The sequence below is a fragment of the Rhinopithecus roxellana genome, chromosome 1, assembly GCF_007565055.1.
Source record: "Rhinopithecus roxellana isolate Shanxi Qingling chromosome 1, ASM756505v1, whole genome shotgun sequence".
NCBI classification, from domain to species: domain Eukaryota; kingdom Metazoa; phylum Chordata; class Mammalia; order Primates; family Cercopithecidae; genus Rhinopithecus; species Rhinopithecus roxellana.
This window is the reverse complement of record NC_044549.1, coordinates 32,472,428-32,489,624: the sequence shown is the minus strand read 5'-3', so window position 1 is coordinate 32,489,624 and position 17,197 is coordinate 32,472,428. Positions and strand designations below refer to the sequence as shown.

Below are 17,197 nucleotides of genomic sequence, written 5' to 3'. Positions count from 1 at the left end.
TTTAGAATTGTATTCTGTCATTGTTGTAGGTGAATTGTTTTTTAAAAATAAACTAATAAAACCAATAATAATCTCAAAATGCATCAAGTGACCAATACATTCATTAACATAAGCTTTCAATTTTATCACTTAAAAATAATTCAGAAAGAGGCCAGGCATGGTGGCTCAAGCCTGTAATCCCAGCACTTTGGGAGGCCGAGGTGGGCAGATCACGAAGTCAGGAGATCAAGACCATCCTGGCTAACACAGTGAAACCCCGTCTCTACTGAAAATACAAAAAATCAGCCGGGCGTGGTGGCGGGTGCCTGTAGTCCCAGCTACTGGGGAGGCTGAGGCGGGAGAATGGCGTGAACCTGGGAGGCGGAGCTTGCAGTGAGCCGAGATCGCATCACTGCGCTCCAGCCTGGGCAACAGAGTGAGACTCTGTCTTAAAAATAAAATAAAATAAAATAAAATAAAATAAAATAAAATAAAATAAAGATAATTCAGAAAGAGTTGTGTGACTCAGTTGTTATTGAAGACAGATTGAACTTTGAGGAAAAATGACTCAGGAGAAAGGAGAATGGCTGTTGGTCAGGCAGGGACAGCTGAGATTATTCTGGTAGAGGCCGTCATAGTTACTACCTATAAAAACATGGCTTTGTGAATTATCACCTGAGCTTGTCTTGATGTGTGTTCCTCCTCCAGGAATTTTTAATCCTCCTGGGGAACATGTGCCTTGTCAAGGAGCCAACTCTTTTACGTAGGCTTCCTCTAGTGCTTCACCAGCACCTGCCTTAGATCCTCACATAAAAAGGTAGAAATTATTTATTGGCTGATGTAAAGCAGTGGTGCTGTTAATTGAACATATTGTATTGAAATAAGAAAGACATGGAAAAACAGGTAACTATGTTATAAAGGCAGAAAACGTTTTAATAAATATATGTAGACTTAAACTTTTTGTCCTCATCTAAGATATTCCTTTTACTGATAGTTAAATAAAATGTTTGGATGTTGTTTGTCTAAATCAATTGTATTTCTCTTATTCTGGAAAATGTTACACTCCACCCCCTTGGAAGAGCCAGATGAAGCATCAGAAAATGACATTTGGTAGGCAGAATGATGTTTTTCTTGGAATGAGAATCATTCTTAAGTGCCAAGATCAACTTGGGCAATGACAATTTCTGATGTCCTTTGTTTTCTTTCTTTTTGTACAGAACTTATTTCCGTTGTTTAATTTCCTTACCTTCTTTTTCATCATGAAGAAGACTTCCATCTATAAACCATATGATATTTGCTTTGGGAAATGCATTCTTTAGTAAGCAGGTAAATGTTCTCTGGGGTAAAGACAGAATAAAGGTTATTTGCAAATTCCTAAGAAACTGGTACTCCTTACAACTTACTAACATCATATAACATAAGTTGGCAAAAAAGAGTTCTCCACTTTTAGCTGAATAAATAGAAGGCAGTGTCTACTTTTAATATAGGTTGTGTTAGAGCGTGCACTATAAATGGGTTATCTCCTATAGAGATGTTATAAACTTCCGACTATACTCCTAGGTCAACTTCAGGATTAAAGATCTAGGACTATACTAATGTTCCAAGTCTGGATTCTGGGTTCTGTTAAAGAGAAATCTTAACTCTGTGCAGGCAGAATAAAATAATACTAAATGGAAACCAAAGAATAGAAGGAAAAAGCAAACATAGTCAAGAGAAGAATAGTTTGTTAGATTTAAAGTTCAAGGGGATCTACATGTTGTTTCTGTGTCCCAAGTAATGTACGACACTATTTGTAACAACCACAGAAACCAATTTATATAAATATCCTGCTTTTTACTTGTGACACATTTTCCTAATTTTTAGAAAAATTTTATTGGATTAATCTTGAGGATAGGTAGGGCATGCCTTATTTTTGCCATTTGACAGATGGAAAAATCAAGGCACCCAGTGGTTCAAGGAAGTGGAAAATAGTTAATGGCACAATTAGAAACGATGTCTCCTTAATCTCAGTCCAACATATTTTTTAATAAAAACTGTATTGAAATAAAAACATGAAAGAAGTTGCTATGTTATGAAAGCAGAGAACTTAGATGCAGGGCTAGTTATGTTTTATTTTCAATGCTATGTTTGTTCTTTGGGGGATGATACTTTCTTTAACAGTCTAGTGAAAACATCCAGTGGGAATTATTGGATTCCCATTGTTTTATCTGAGACTCTTCAAAATTATCATTCCATTTATAATTACTTGTTTTCTCATCAAGAGATGTATATATTTTACATATGACCAGCCCGAGTTCTTAGTTCCCAGATATTTTCCACAGTTAATGAATATGCTAGTTAACATGTAAAGAACAATTAAATGTATGTGATGATTTGGGTGTCAATCCACAGACTAGTTACTCCTAAGAAGTCTGGGCCTATGGAGCTGAGAAACCACACTCAAGAATGCTAAGTAACATTTTCCTGGTGAAATCCTACAGAAGTTTACCATTTCTCAGTACATTGCTACCGAAATCCCAAAGAAACAAGAGAATTTCTGAGGGGGTTGTCTAGCATATCCAAGATGCTGGGTGACAAACACTATAGTTCCCAATATTCCCATCCATTCAACACTTGCCTTTCCAGATAATGGAGATACATACATGGACCAGGGATGCTATTCTCTCCACTAAAAAATTAAAAGCAAAACCAGATCCTCTAAAATACATTCTTGTTAAGTAAAGGAGAGTGTTCAGTTTAATTTAATAGATGCCAAAGATTGATTTTTATCTCCAGTTGGTCCAGGAAGAGATAAAAAGGTACAGGAGGTAAAACTTTTTTTTTTTTTTTAAAGAAAAAGATACAAAGGTTTGCATTAATGCAGTGACATTAACCATTCTCATGATTCATTTCCTTTATCTTTAGTTAACCCACCAAAGATGACGATATGGTAATATCGGGAGTAGGTGGGGGTGTTATTATTTTATGAAGGCAACTGGCTCACTGAAGAACTCTTTTGTTAACTTCTAAAAATGTTGAAAAGATTTGACTTCCATGAATTCTCTAGATTCAGATTTTCTGAAATGGTTCAAATTTCAAATATTCTATACTCTCTGTAGACTTTGTGTTCCAAGATTTGGTTTAGAAATGTGGTTCATGTTCTAAAACTCCTACCAGTTTCATTCCCATTTTGAATCTTTTTCCCCCATTTTTTTTTCTATTTTAATTTAACCATCAACCTCTACATATTTTCTGCCGTGCCATTTCTTTTTCTTTTCTTTCTTTTTTTAATTTTTATTTATTTATTTTATTTTATTTATTTTTTTGAGACAGAGTCTCCCTCTGTCGCCCAGGCTGGAGTGCAGTGGCATGATCTCAGCTCACTGCAACCTCCACCTCCCGGGTTCAAGTGATTCTCTTGCTTCAGGCTCCCGAGTTGCTGGGATTATAGGTGTGCACCACCACACCTCGCTAATTTTTGCATTTTTAGTAGAGACGAAGTTTCACAATGTTGGCCAAGCTGGCCACGAACTCCGGACCTCAAGTGATCCACCTGTCTCGGCCTCCCAAAGTGCTGGGATTACAGGCATGAGCCACGGCGCCTGGCCTGCTATGCTATTTCTATCTTTTCTTTTATAACACAAAGTTTTTTTTCTTCTATTGACATCTTCTTTAGAGTCTTCCTATATCCTCTTGGTAGGCTTTCCTTTTCAATCTAAATATGTATACACACACATATTATGCATATTATATATAATGTATGTATATATATATAATCTATATGTGTATACACATTTCATGTTTCAGTCTTTCCCATTCTTCTTCCTTCAAATCACTTGCTTTACTTGAGAGGCTAGGTAATCTAGTCATCAAAAAAGAGAACTAAGACTTGTAGGTGCTTAACTTACTGTATTGCTGCTTGATATACGCCAGGAACATCCTTTTCTTGGTAGTGGAGGGGGTGGAGAAAAGGTTTGCATCTGTGTCTAAGTGTTGCAGAAAAATCCGACAGGCACAGACACACCTACTTGAAAACAATGCTGCCCTAGAAGTGGGAGGAAACCAGAAGTGGAGGTGCCCTCCTTCTGGGGGTAGGAGTCAGCTAATAGCCATCCAAGGTGTGCAGGAGTGCTTTCACTCTGCGCAGGAAAGATCAGAGAGAAGTCCAGAGCCTTGTCTGCTTGTAAGTACCCACTTGTGGCTAGGGGGGAATTTCCTAACTGTTCAGGGTTGCAAACCTTGATTAAATAACGCTCTTATTAATTTAAAAAATGACCCAAGAAAGGAGAGAGAAGTCGGGCTGTTTTTAAATGCAATATGATTTTCCATTTACTTATTTATCTTTAAAATGAGTTAAAGAGCAAAACACCTGGAGTACGGTGCTTCAGGAAGGTCTTATTGGCTGTTGGCTTTGCAGGTGTTCCTGCTGGAGAAGGTGGGGTATGGTGAGCTGCGGGCTAAGGACAGCCAGGGAACATCATGTTTGTGACGATGTGCTCCACCTTCCCCTCTGTGCATCCCAGCTCCTCCTGCTGAAACAGCTGAGCTTGCTTTTTGGATTTCTTAGACTCCTGGCCTCTGAGAGACGCCTCTAGGGACAAACTGACCTTGCATTGGGAACTTTATTATCCAGATCCTCATAGGCTTTGTCTACTCTGGATTGCTTGTTGCAACAGTTTTTAGGAAGCATGATTGTCTCCTACACCAGCATCTGCCTGTGTTTGCTTTTACCTACTCTGAGCAAGACCCAGTGAGGCCGTAGCCCTGTTGGTCCTGAAAAGCCTGAAACCTGAGGCTGTTTCTCCTGCCTCCAAAATGCATTTATAGGCAATAAGAAGCACAGAAACAGTGGAAACAATCAGGAGGAGAAAAAAGAAAACCTAAAATTTTCAGTATACAAAAATACCTGTCGTGGTGGTTGATGCAGAGAACACTGAGTTCATCAAAGAGCTTTGTTATTGTTGGACAGAGAACATCTTTGCTACAGGAACTGATATGTTTTGTCTTTCTGGCCTAGTCAAGGGAGGATAAGTAAGTATCTGGGGCATGGAAGGAATGCACTCTTGGGCCGTTTTGCTTGTATCTGACTCACCCCTGACTCTCCAGTGAAGCAGAAAGGAAGAAACCTCACACCACCCAGGTGTGGCCACACTTTGGCCATTATTGTGAATCCCCAAGAGTTACCACGGGCCCTTCCCAAATATATACTTAATCTTGTGGTTCAAATAAGCTTTTGGCTCACATCTAGCCACATCATAAAGAACGCTGTAGAAGAGGTGACATGATGAGGCGGGAAGAGGAGGAAGAGGAGGGAGCCATGATGAAGGCAAAAGGGGACTTAGAGATGAAGGAAGAGGAAGAGATTAGTGAGGCAGGAGAACTGGTTGGCCCTTTTGTGAGTGCTATGCCCACTCCAACGCCCCACAACAAGGGCACCCGGTTCTCTGAGGCATGGGAGTATTTCCACCTAGCCCCTGCTCGTGCTGGGCACCATCCCAACCAATATGCCACCTGCCGCCTGTGTGGCAGGCAGGTGAGCCGTGGCCCTGGGGTCAATGTGGGCACCACAGCACTGTGGAAGCATCTGAAAAGTATGCACAGAGAGGAGCTGGAGAAGAGTGGCCATGGTCAGGCTGGGCAGCGCCAGGATCCAAGGCCCCACGGGCCCCAGCTCCCTACGGGCATTGAGGGTGACTGGGGTAGGTTCCTGGAGCAGGTGGGCACAATGGCTTTGTGGGCCAGCCAAAGGGAAAAGGAGGTGCTTAGGAGAGAAATGGCAGTGGAATGGCGGGAGAGGGCTGTGGAAAAAAGGGAGCGAGCCTTGGAGGAGGTGGAAAGGGCCATCCTGGAGATGAAGTGGAAGGTGAGGGCTGAGAAGGAGGCATGTCAGCAGGAGAAAGAGTTGCCTGCAGCAGTACATGCCTTCCATTTTGTTTAAATTGGGCTTGGAGAATCTATTCTGAAAACATTGACTCTAGACTTGTACAAAAGAGCCATTTTAGTTTCAACTCAAATGTACAGCAAAGTAGTTTAGTGACATTTTGCTTTTATTGGAAATAGTGCACAGTATGAGTTAATCTGAGCAGGTCTGAATTGACCAAATGCTTCTCTGTGAGGTTCCTAGAGCTCTGCTGACCCTTGGCCGAAACTCTAAAATGTACCTATTAAAGATAAATGCTTTTACCAAAGTAAAACTCTGTGAGTTGTTTCAGGGCAGAAGGTACCAGCTAGTCAGCATTGTTTATCAAAATTATCAGATTTTTGCCTAGCACTCGGTTTTGGTGGAGCTGAAGATTTTGAGGGCTGAGGCTGGTTAAGTAGCTGGAATGTGCCTATGTGACCAGTTTACTTGCAGATACCCTGCGGGAAGCAGAGCTTAATCTTCCTGGGACTGAGGTCTTAGCACATGTACTGGTGGTGCTTCCAGACTACCAGTATGAATACAAAGCTTGTTCTGTGTGACCCAGCAAGTGGAAGGACAAAGAATTGTGAGCCTCAGATCTTTGGATCCTTGCAATGCATATCTTTCTCCTGTTATTGCTGCGATGTATTTTCTTGCTTATATTAAAGCTGTTTCATCAGTATAATCTGAGTCCTGTGCGTCTTTTTAACAATCTAATGTTTAAACTAATTAATGTGTAATTAGCACAGAGAAATGAAAAACCTCTCAACTTACTTGGTTTAAACATTCAGTACACAGTATATGAAACTTATTCATAAATACTTAAAATATGATCTAATTTCATATTAAGGTTTATCAAGGGAAAAGGAGTTAGTGAGGAAGAGCTGAAATAAACTCAGAATGAAAAAGAAGACAGAGATATAAAGGAAGTAAGGAGAAGTAAAGAACAGAGGAAGGAAAGTTAGAAAGAAATGGGATGAGAAGAAATGCAAAGATGGGGAAGAGAGACAGTGCTCTAGGGAAAATTTATCATGAAAATAGAAGAGAACACGACTGTCTGAATGAGGGAAGGACAGAGTACATTTCTTAGATCCTGAAGTCAATTTTAATGAGTTAACTTGGTTTTGTTTTGTGTCCACAGAGCAGTTATTTATTTGAACAGTAGGTTTTAGATTTTACTCACACCTCCAAAATGCTAACTGCATACCAACCCACTGTCCTCTGATTTTTTAAAACTGTTTATCTTTAAATGTTCAGAGATGCTTTGAAAAAAGAGACCCTAACAGTCTATAGGGAGAGAATAATTTCCTGGGTTGCTAAGAGTATGCCTAAAATATTAATTTAGAAATAGAATAAAACCAAACTGGAAAATACTCTGGCCTTTGCACTGGAGCTGACATTTGTTATGGAAGATAGACTCCTCTATAACTACACTGCCCTCCCCCAACCAAACACGCATATTAAAAAATAAAACAAAACAAAACAAAATGTGGGTTGGGAATGGGGATGGAGTGGGGAAAGAGCTAGGGAAGACAGGAATAGATAAAGACAGCATCCCATTATCTCATAGATAGCCCAGGTACTTTGTGGGCACCAACCTCTCTGAAGGCAGAGGATGTCCTTGTGTAACAATGGTGTCTTGCCTCCTTTGGTCCTGACCTATGTAGTTCACTCATATTCTTCCTAGACTTGCTAGGCAGCCCTAACTTCCAGACCTGTCTTCCCTAAGAGCTGTTTGTGGAACAAACAAAAGTCCAAATACCAGGCTTGTGAAATAACCAGGCTACACTGAAGTCCCATCATGTTCTTTTTTTATCTAGAGATCTGCCTGATATTTAAGATTTCATTTGTCATGTGGTCTCCCCACAGAGGTATGATGTCCTTTTAGAACCTTCTCTATCTATGGTGCAAGCTCAGGTGCTCACCAGTGCAAGTGACGATGGGTAGACATTTGGACTCAGAACCTTACTGTGTCGCAAAAGATGCTAGAAAAAAAAGGAGGCTGTAATACCTAATCATTTAAAAACCAAAAACCAAAACACATACATTTTGAGTGGGGCTTGGGAAGCTTGAGGAAACCACAGGGTTAAAACTTTGCAAAACCCAAACCAAATAAACACAAATAATTAAATTCTGCACAAAGATGCTGGAGCTCTGCTGATGCCAACCAGTGTGGTTTTTAGATTCTGGTGTCTTCTTTTTTTTTTTTTTTGAGATGGAGTCTCACTCTGTCACCAGGTTGCAGTGCGGTGGTGTGATCTCACCTCCCCACAACCTCTGCCTCCCAGGTTCAAGCAAATCTCCTGCCTAAGCCTGCCGAGTAGCTGGGACTACAGGTGTGCACCACCACACCCAGCTAATTTTTGTGTTTTTAGTTGAGATGGGGTTTCACCATGTTGGCCAGGACGGTCTGGTTCTCTTGACCTCATGATCTGCCCGTCTCAGCCTCCCAAAGTGCTGGGATTACAGTCATGAGACACTGTGCCCAGCCTCTGGTATCTGTTTTACATGGTTATTAATATTGTAGATGCTCTTCCTTTGTAGGCTTCTTAACCCCAAACTGCTTTTGTTTCTTAAGCTTCATGACAGGTAGTTTTCTTTAGGCATTTTTCCCCCTAATTTCTTTCAAACATAACAAAGGTATTGAGTGATATGAACAAGACCCATGGAGATGATGGGGCTAAAGTATAAAGCACAAGCATAAGAGTGAGAGACATATGGGCTTGCGGAAAGCGTGAACTGTTGAGTACATGCTAGGGTTTTTATACATCCCTCTTGTGCCTTCTATGCTACATCATCAGCTATGAGTTGAGGGCTCTTTGGCTTGACATCTTTTGCTCTAATGCAAAAACCTGCTAAATGGAGGGGCCCTGCAGTTTAGGTTAAAGACTCTTTTCTCATTGTAGTGCAGGAGTGAAGCTGCGTGCCATGTTGAAGCCCTGGCAAAATCTCAACTTTGGGAATGCACAAGATACAACATTCACAGGTGTGACACTTTCCTTAGACATCTATGGCATGTCCAGGCCTGAGGGGCATCACACTTTTGGGTCTTTTGTATTTTACAGAAATACTACAATTAGCCATAAACTTTGTAAGTTTAAAAACACAGGAAGACACAGCTCACAACTGACCAAGTCCCCAGGGTATTTCCACACTGCGGGCTACTAGTGTAGTGAACAGGTAGCAGAGCCAATGCGTGCATGTTGACTTCAAGAATTTCTAAGGAATGAAGGAGAGGCAGGAAATTGCCAAGACCAAAAACTTGTGGTTGCTGGATGGTAGGTATTTTGCATACCTTCTCTCACTTCATCCTTATATCACCCTTGTGGGATTGGAACCATTGCCCTCACTTATTGTTGAGGAAGTTAAGGAACTAAGCTCGTAGGGGCCAGAGTTAATAAGTGCTGGAAGAGAATTCAAACCTGGTTCTATCAGATCCCACAGCCTATATTCTGGGTTTAAAAAAATTATTCCACAGTATCTGCTAGAATCAGTCACATAGCTGATTTATGAATGTAAGAGAGTGGGTAAATGATAAATAGTGGGTAGGGAAGAAATATTCCTGAAATGTCTACTATGTGCCATGAACTTCATTAGAGCATAAATTTAATCTTCCTAAGAACCCTCTGAAGTATTTGTTATTATCTCAGTTTTAGATGTGAGTTAGCTGAGGCTTGTGGAGGTTCACTAGTTGATGAGGGTATGTAACCAGCTAAGTAGTTGAATTAGGATTTGACACTTGTGCTATCTGACCCTGAAGCATGATATCCTTCTATCATAATAATACTATTCTGCCTGGATACAGGCACACTAAATACGCATCCCAGCTCTGCCCCTCATTAGTGACTGAGCCAGTTGTTAAGACTTTCCAGGCCCCAATTTCTCATCTGTAAAATGAGAAATTGGGCGCTATCTATTTCAGAGGCTCATTGGGAGCAGCACGAGATAAAAGTATGTGAAAGGATTTTGAAGAGTTAATAAATTATTAAAAATACAGCAGGGATTGTAAGAATATTAGAGTGAGGAGTTACTAATGTTTGGCAAGGTCTGAAAAGATCCATAGACAAGCCATGTCCTGTAGCTGGTTATGTGTGCTTGGAGAAAGACTATTCACTAATTTTCTGGGAAGAAAAACTCTCTGTTTTTGTTTTTCTTTGTAGTCAGCACTAAAGCAAGGGTAGAGAAGAGGAAATTTTATGGCACATAGGCAAAGTTCTTTTTTTTTTTAAAACTGGGATTTTTGGATGCAATTTATGGTCCTGTATCTGGATTGTGCCCATATTACATTGTACCAAGAATCTATTAGAGATCCTCATAAGAAACAAAAACACCTACCAAAAGCTGTGTGATTAGTTTATTTTTGAAATGTAAACTATTGAAATGAAGTTCACTAATAAACTTAGAAATTAAGTTACGACACAACAAAAATGAATTAAGCAATTAAATCTTCTCCTGTATAATCAGGATTATAATAGCAGTGATATGGTTTGGCTGTGTCCCCATGCAAGTCTCACCTTGAACTCCCATGTGTTGTGGGAGGGACTCAGTGAGAAGTAATTGAATCATGTGGGGGCAGGTCTTACCCATGCTGTTTTCGTGACTGTGAATAAGTCTCATGAGATCTGGCCAGGCGCGGTGGCTCAAGCCTGTAATCCCAGCACTTTGGGAGGCCGAGACGGGCAGATCACGAGGTCAGGAGATCGAGACCATCCTGGCGAACACGGTGAAACCCCGTCTCTACTAAAAAAATACAGAAAACTAGCCGGGCAAGGTGGCAGGCGCCTGTAGTCCCAGCTACTCCGGAGGCTGAGGCAGGAGAATGGCATAAACCCGGGAGGCGGAGCTTGCAGTGAGCTGAGATCGCGCCACTGCACTCCAGCCTGGGCGACAGAGCGAGACTGTCTCAAAAAAAAAAAAAAAAAAAAAAAAAAAAAAAAAAAAAAAAAGGCTCATGAGATCTGATGGTTATCATAAGGAGGAGTTTTCTTGCACATTCTCTTTTTGCCTGCTGCCATCCATGTGAGATGTCATGTGCTCTACCTTGCCTTTGGCCATGATTGTGAAGCTTCCCCAGCCACATGGAACTATAAGTCCAATTAAACCCTTTTTCCTGTATAAATGTCTTTATCAGCAGTATGAAAATGGACTAATACAGTAAATTGGTATCAGGAGAGTGGGGCACTGCTGAAAAAATACCCAAAAATGTGGATGCAACTTTGGAACTGGGTAACAGGCAGAGGGTGGAACAATTTAGTGGGTTCAGAAGAAGACAGGAATATATGGGAAAGTTTGGAACTTCGTAGAGACTTGTTGAATGACTTTAACAAAAATGCTGATAGTAATATGAATAATAAGGTCCAGGCTGAGATGGTCTCAGATGGAGATGAGGAACTTGTTGATAACTGGAGCAAAGGTGACTCTTGTTATATTTTAGCAAAGAGACTGGTGGCATTTTGCCCCAACCCTAGAGATCTGTGGAACTTTGAACTTAAGATAGATGATTTAGGATATCTGGCAGAAAAAATTTCTAGGCAGTAAAGCACTGAAGAGGTAACTTGGGCGCTGTTAAAGGCATTCAGTTTCAAAAGAGAAACAGAGAATAAAAGTTTGGAAAATTTGCAGCCTGACAATGCGATAGAAAAGCAAATCCCATTTTCTGGGTAGAAATTCAAGCTGGTTGCAGAAATTTGCATAAGCAATGAGGAGCTGAATGTTAATCATCAAGACAATGGGGAAATGTTTCCAGGGCATGTCGGAGACTTTTGCAGCAGCCCCTCCATCACAGGCCTGAATGTTTAGAAGGAGAAAATGGTTTGTGGGTGATGCCCAGGGTCTCCATGCTGTGCACAGTCTAGGGACTCAGTGCCCTGTGTCCCAGCCACTCCAGCCATAACTGAAAAGAGCCAAGGTACAACTTGGGCTGTTGCTTCAGTGGGTGGAAGTCTCAAGCCCTGGAAGTTTCCATACAGTGTTGGGCTTGTAGGTGCACAAAAGTCAAGAACTGAAGTTTGGGAGTCTCTGCCCAGATTTCAGAAGATATATGGAAACACCTGAATGCCCAGGCAAAAGTTTGCTGCAGGGGTGGGGCCCTCATGGAGAACCCCTGCTAGGGCAGTGCTAAAAGGAAGATATGGGGTTGGAGTCCCCACATGTAGTCTCCACTAGGCTACTGCCAGCCCGTGAAAACAGACAGGAGGGGAGCCATACCCTGCAAAACCACAGGGTTTGAGCTGCCTAAGACCACTTCTTGCATCTGCATGACCTGGATATGAGCCATGAAGTCAAAGGAGATCATTTTGGAGCTTTAAGATTTCACTGTCCTGATGGATTTCAGACTTGTTTTGGCCCATGTCTTCCATTTGGAATGGCTGTATTTATCCAATACCTGTACCCCCATTGTATCTAGGATGTAACTAACATGCTTTTGATTTTACAGGTTCATAGGCAGAAGGGACTTGCCTTGTCTCGGATGAGACTTTGGACTCTGGATTTTTGAGTTAATGCTGAAATGAGTTAAGACTTTGGGGGACTGTTGAGAAGGAATGACTGATTTTGAAATGTGAGGACATGAGATTTGGGAGAATCAGGGGTGGACTGATATGGTTTGGCTGTGTCACCGTCCAAATCTCATCTCAAATTCCCACGTATTGTGGGAGGGACCTGGTAGGAGGTAACTGAAGCATGGGGGCTTTCCTGTGCTGTTCTCATGTAGTGAGTAAGTCTCATGAGATCTGATAGTTATTATAAGGGGGAGTTTCCTGCATATTGTCTTTTTGCCTGCTGCCATCCATGTAAGACATGACATGCTCCTCCTTGCCTTCTGCCATGATTGTGAGGTTTCTCCAGCTATGTGCAACTGTACATCTAATTAAACTCTTTTCCCTGTATAATTTACCCAGTCTTGGGTATGTCTTTATTGGCAGCATGAAAATGGACTAATACAGGCAGTTATCTAAGAGACCAATATATGAAACTGGCAAAAGACACAAATACTTGGAAAATATATATATATAGTCATTGCAAAACCATCTCAAAGAATCTAAGCTATGATTTGTATGCAACTATCAAATTAAATGACTGATATTCAGTGAGACCAGAGATTGTAAGTTAATGTCATTGGTGCGAGAATAAACTAGAATATGAGTATAATTTTCTCTCTCATGTAATAGAAAGTGTTAGAGAATTAATGAGAATATTTTTATATAGGGTTTTTAAAAGTCAGGCTGAAATCATAAGGCCACAGGACAGTTGACTGACACAGATAATAGTAATAACAACAAAAACAAGAACAATAATGCTGATTAAACACTTAATATATGCCACACTCTGTACTCAGACTTTTTCATGTTATTTAATTTTTTAAAACAGCAGCTATATGAAGATACTATTATTATTCACTTCATATAGATGGGGAAACTGACTGCAAAGACATGAAGTAATTTGCCCAAGGTCATAGTTTGCAAGAGGAAGAGTGAGAAATTGAGTCCAGATTCTAGTGACTAGAGGCTGGTAACTACCACCCAGAAGAAGTTAAGTCAGAGGTCCCTATTCAATGTTCTTGTTTCTCCTGCCCTTCCTCTTTACCACCAAAGACATAGCCAGGGTTCTGCAGGAGTACGGGAGGGCATATTTCCTCCCATCACTTTGAAATAAAACAATGGGAAAGCAGGTAAAGGAAATGGAGTAGAACAAATCAAACATCAGCTGAGCCAAAACTTCATTCTTACACCAGGATTCACACAGCTTTCTGCCCTACTTTGTCCTCACTATCCACCTCAATTTTTATTAAAGAGAAGTTTAAACAATTGTAACTATTTTTTTTTTCTGAGAAATTTAAGGACTAAAATTGCAGATCATTCTGAGAGCACTAAGTCTAAAAGTAAAAATTCCCATTCACTTTCTAGAAACAACTCAGCTTCCCTTCATCCCTAATAGCAGTTAATTGGTCAAGGACCAAGGAGTAAAGTTCTTTGAGAGAACATTCCTGGCAACTATGCAACCTGACACACCTTACATGTAACGCTGTAGATTTTCAAAGGCTTTTATGTGACTCACCTCTACCAAGACATCCGTGGAGTTATTTTCCACAATCATGGGGATTTCCGGTTTAGCTTAAAGGCAAATAAAACATAGTTAGAGGCACCAAATGTCATCCTACCTGGCCACTAGTGTGTGTATGTGTGTGTGTGTCTATGAGAATCTTCATTCATCAAATATTAATATTTATTCATTAATATTTATAAATTTTTATTAATATAATACTGCCAGGCCTGCTGTGTACCTGGCAGTATGCTAGATGCCTAGGAAACAAAGGTGGACAAATAATATTCACTGTTTTTAAGAAATCTACAGTTTCTTGGGAATACAGATAAACAAACTGGAAGTTATAATACACTGAGATAAGTACAATGATTAAGGACATGTAGTATTTGAAGACAGCTTTTAAATAAATTTTCTAACCTAAGCTTGGAGGATAGGAGGAGGTTTTTGGAAGATGTGATGTGGTTACCAGTGATGAGTTAAGTAAAATTGGGAATGTAGAAGACTGGTAGTGCAAGCGGAGGATGGGTGGTGGGGAGGGAGAGAAAAGAGGAATGTTCTACATGCCCAAAGGCTTATGATATGGTTGGACTGTGTCCCCACTCAAACCTCAACTTGAATTGAATCTCCCAGAATTCCCATGTGTTGTGGAAGGGACCCGGCGAGAGGTAATTGAATCATGGGGGCTGGTCTTTCCTATGCTATTCTCATGATAGTGAATAAGTTTCATGAGATCTGATGGGTCTATCAGGGGTTTCCGCCTTTGCTTCTCCTCATTTTTCTCTTCCCATTGCCGTGTAAGAAGTGCCTTTCACCTCCCACCACAATTCTGAGGCCTCTGTGGTCATGTGGAACTGTAAGTCCAATTAAACCTCTTTTTCTTCCCAGTCTTGGGTATGTCTTTATCAGCAGTGTGAAAACAGACTAATACAGTAAATTAGTACCACCACAGTGGAGTGTTGCTGAAAAGATACCCAAAAATGTGGATGCGACTTTGGCACTGGGTAACAGGCAGGGGTTGAAACAGTTTGGAGGGCTCAGAAGAAGACAAGAAAATGTTGTAAAGTTTGGAACCTTCTAGAGATTTGTTGAATCACTTTGACAAAAATGCTGATGTTGATATGAACAATAAGGTCGAGGCTGAGGTGGTCTCAGATAGAGATGAGGAACTTGTTGGGAACTGGAGCAAAGGTGACTTGTTATATTTTAGCAAAGAGACTGGCAGCATTTTGCCCCGGTCTAGAGATTTGCGGAACTTTGAACTTAAGAGAGATGATTTAGGGTGTCTGGCGGAAGAAATTTCTAAGCAGCAAAGCATTCAAGAGGTGTCTTGGGTGCTGTTAAAGGCATTCAGCTTTATAAGGGAAGCAGAGCATAAAAGTTTGGAAAATTTGCAGCCTGACTATGGGATAGAAAAGAGAAACCCATTTTCTGGGGAGAAATTCAAGCTGGCTGCAGAAATTTGCATAAGTAGGAAGGAGCCTAATGTTAATCTCCAAGACCATGGGAAAAATGTCTCCAGGCCATGTCAGAGACCTTCACAGCAGCCCCTCCCATCACAGGCCCAGAGACCCAGGAGGAAAAAGTGATTTCCTGGGCTGGGCCCAGGGTCCCCTTGCTGTGTGCAGCCTCGAAACTTGGTGCCCTGTGTCCCAGCCATTCCAGCTATGGTTGAAAGGGGCCAATGTGCAGCTTTAGCTGTTGCTTCAAAAAGTGTGGAAGCCCCAAGCCTTGGCAGCTTCCATGTGGTGTTGAGCCTGTGGGCGCAGAGAAGTCAAGAATTGAGGTTTGGGAACCTCTGTCTAGATTTCAGAAGATTTATGGAAATGTCTGAATACCCAGCAAAAGTTTGCTACAAGGGTAGGGCCCTCATGAAGAACCTCTGTTAGGGCAGTGCAGAAGGGAAATGTGGGGTCGAAGCCCCCACACAGAGTCCCTAATGGAGCACTGACTAGTGGACCTGTGAGAAGAGGGCCACCATCCTCCAGACCCCAGTATGGTAGATCCACCAACAGATTGCCCTGTGTTCCTGAAAAAGCTGCAGACACTCAACACTAGCCCATGAAAGCAGCCAGGAGGGAGGCTGTACCCTGTAAAGCCACAGGGGTGGAACTGCCTAAGACCACGGGAACCTACCTCTTGCATCTGTGTGACCCGAATGCAAGACATAGAGTCAAAGGAGATCATTCTGGAACTTTAAGATTTGACTGCCCTGCTGGATTTTGAACTTGCATGGGGCCTGTAGCCCCTTTGTTTTGGCCAATTTCTCCCATTTAGAATGGTTGTATTTACCCAATGATTGTACCCTCATTATATCTAGAAAGCAACTAACTTGCTTTTGATTTTACAGGATCATAGGCAGAAGGGACTTGCCTTGTCTCAGTTGGGATTTTGAACTTGGACTTTTGGGTTAATGCTGAAATGGGTTGAGAATTTGGGGGACTGTTTGGAAGACATGATTGATTTTGAAATGTGAGGACATGAGAATTGGGATGGATCAGGGGTGAAATTACATGGCTTGGCTGTGTCCCTACCCAAATCTCAACTTGAAATGTGTCTCCCAGAATTCCGACGAATTCCCAGAATCCCTTGTGGAAGGGACCTGATGGGAGGTAACTGAATCATGAGGGCTGATCTTTCCCATGGTATTCTCATGATAGTGAATAAGTCTCACAAGATCTAATGGGTTTAACAGGCATTTCTGCTTTTGATTCCCCTCATTTTTCTGTTGCTGGGAAGAAATATGCTGGGTTTAGGGCATGTGGAATAGGTCTGTGATACATTTGGGTGTTGATTTCAAGGTTTTCATGGGTGTTTTGGGGAGACTTATTCTATATGAGGAATCATCAATGGATGTAAAGTAGATTCTGATAAGATATGTGGTCAGGGCTACAATATATACTTGGGTAACACCTCAAAATAGGTTAAGGACTGGACAAGACTCCACCCAAACACAACCCATCCAGCCAATTTACTAAATGCAAAAGCCAGGAAGAAGTGTCTTTCATCTCCCACCATGATTCTGAGGGCTCCACAGCCATGTGGAACTGTAAGTCCAATTAAATCTCTTTTTCTTCCCAGTTTTGGGTATGTCTTTATCAGCAGCATGAAAATGGACTAAAGCAGCTTACAAATAAAGTCTCGTTATAAAGATCCCTGAAGTGGAGCAGAGAAACATTTGGCTCTTGTTTGGTTGCTTGGTACTAGGAAATATCAGGGAATATTTCAGTGATTTTGTTGTTTTACTAGATTTTAAGTGCCTCAAAGCCAGTATTTTATCAATTTCTTCATCTCCAG

At 41.2% G+C, this 17,197-nt stretch overlaps 2 protein-coding genes across 5 annotated transcripts in view; one reads left to right on the top strand and one right to left on the bottom strand.

Moving 5' to 3' along the window:
* Positions 1-17,197, bottom strand: part of CD96 (CD96 molecule) — a 108,464-nt gene that overhangs the window by 52,755 nt on the left and 38,512 nt on the right. For all 3 annotated transcript variants that reach the window (XM_030940831.1, XM_030940826.1, XM_030940822.1), the window contains exons 5-6: positions 13,916-13,971; positions 1,226-1,316 (exon numbers count right to left, since the gene is read on the bottom strand). In XM_030940831.1, coding sequence (XP_030796691.1) covers positions 1,226-1,316; positions 13,916-13,971 — 147 coding nt within the window. The remainder of the gene's footprint in view (positions 1-1,225; positions 1,317-13,915; positions 13,972-17,197) is intronic.
* Positions 3,998-6,545, top strand: ZBED2 (zinc finger BED-type containing 2). Of its 2 annotated transcripts, none has more exons than XM_010361077.2 (2): positions 3,998-4,141; positions 4,376-6,545. In XM_010361077.2, the coding sequence occupies exon 2, from the start codon at positions 5,240-5,242 to the stop codon at positions 5,894-5,896; it is 657 nt and encodes a 218-aa protein (XP_010359379.1). In that variant the 5' UTR covers positions 3,998-4,141; positions 4,376-5,239; the 3' UTR covers positions 5,897-6,545. The 2 variants fall into 2 exon arrangements, with proteins under 2 accessions (XP_010359379.1, XP_010359380.1); XM_010361078.2 differs by having other exon boundaries at positions 4,085-4,141; positions 4,482-6,545.

Coding starts and splice junctions, on each gene's coding strand:
- ZBED2 (XM_010361077.2), top strand. CDS start 5,240: ATGATGAGGCGGGAAGAGGAGGAAGAGGAGGGAGCCATGATGAAGGCA.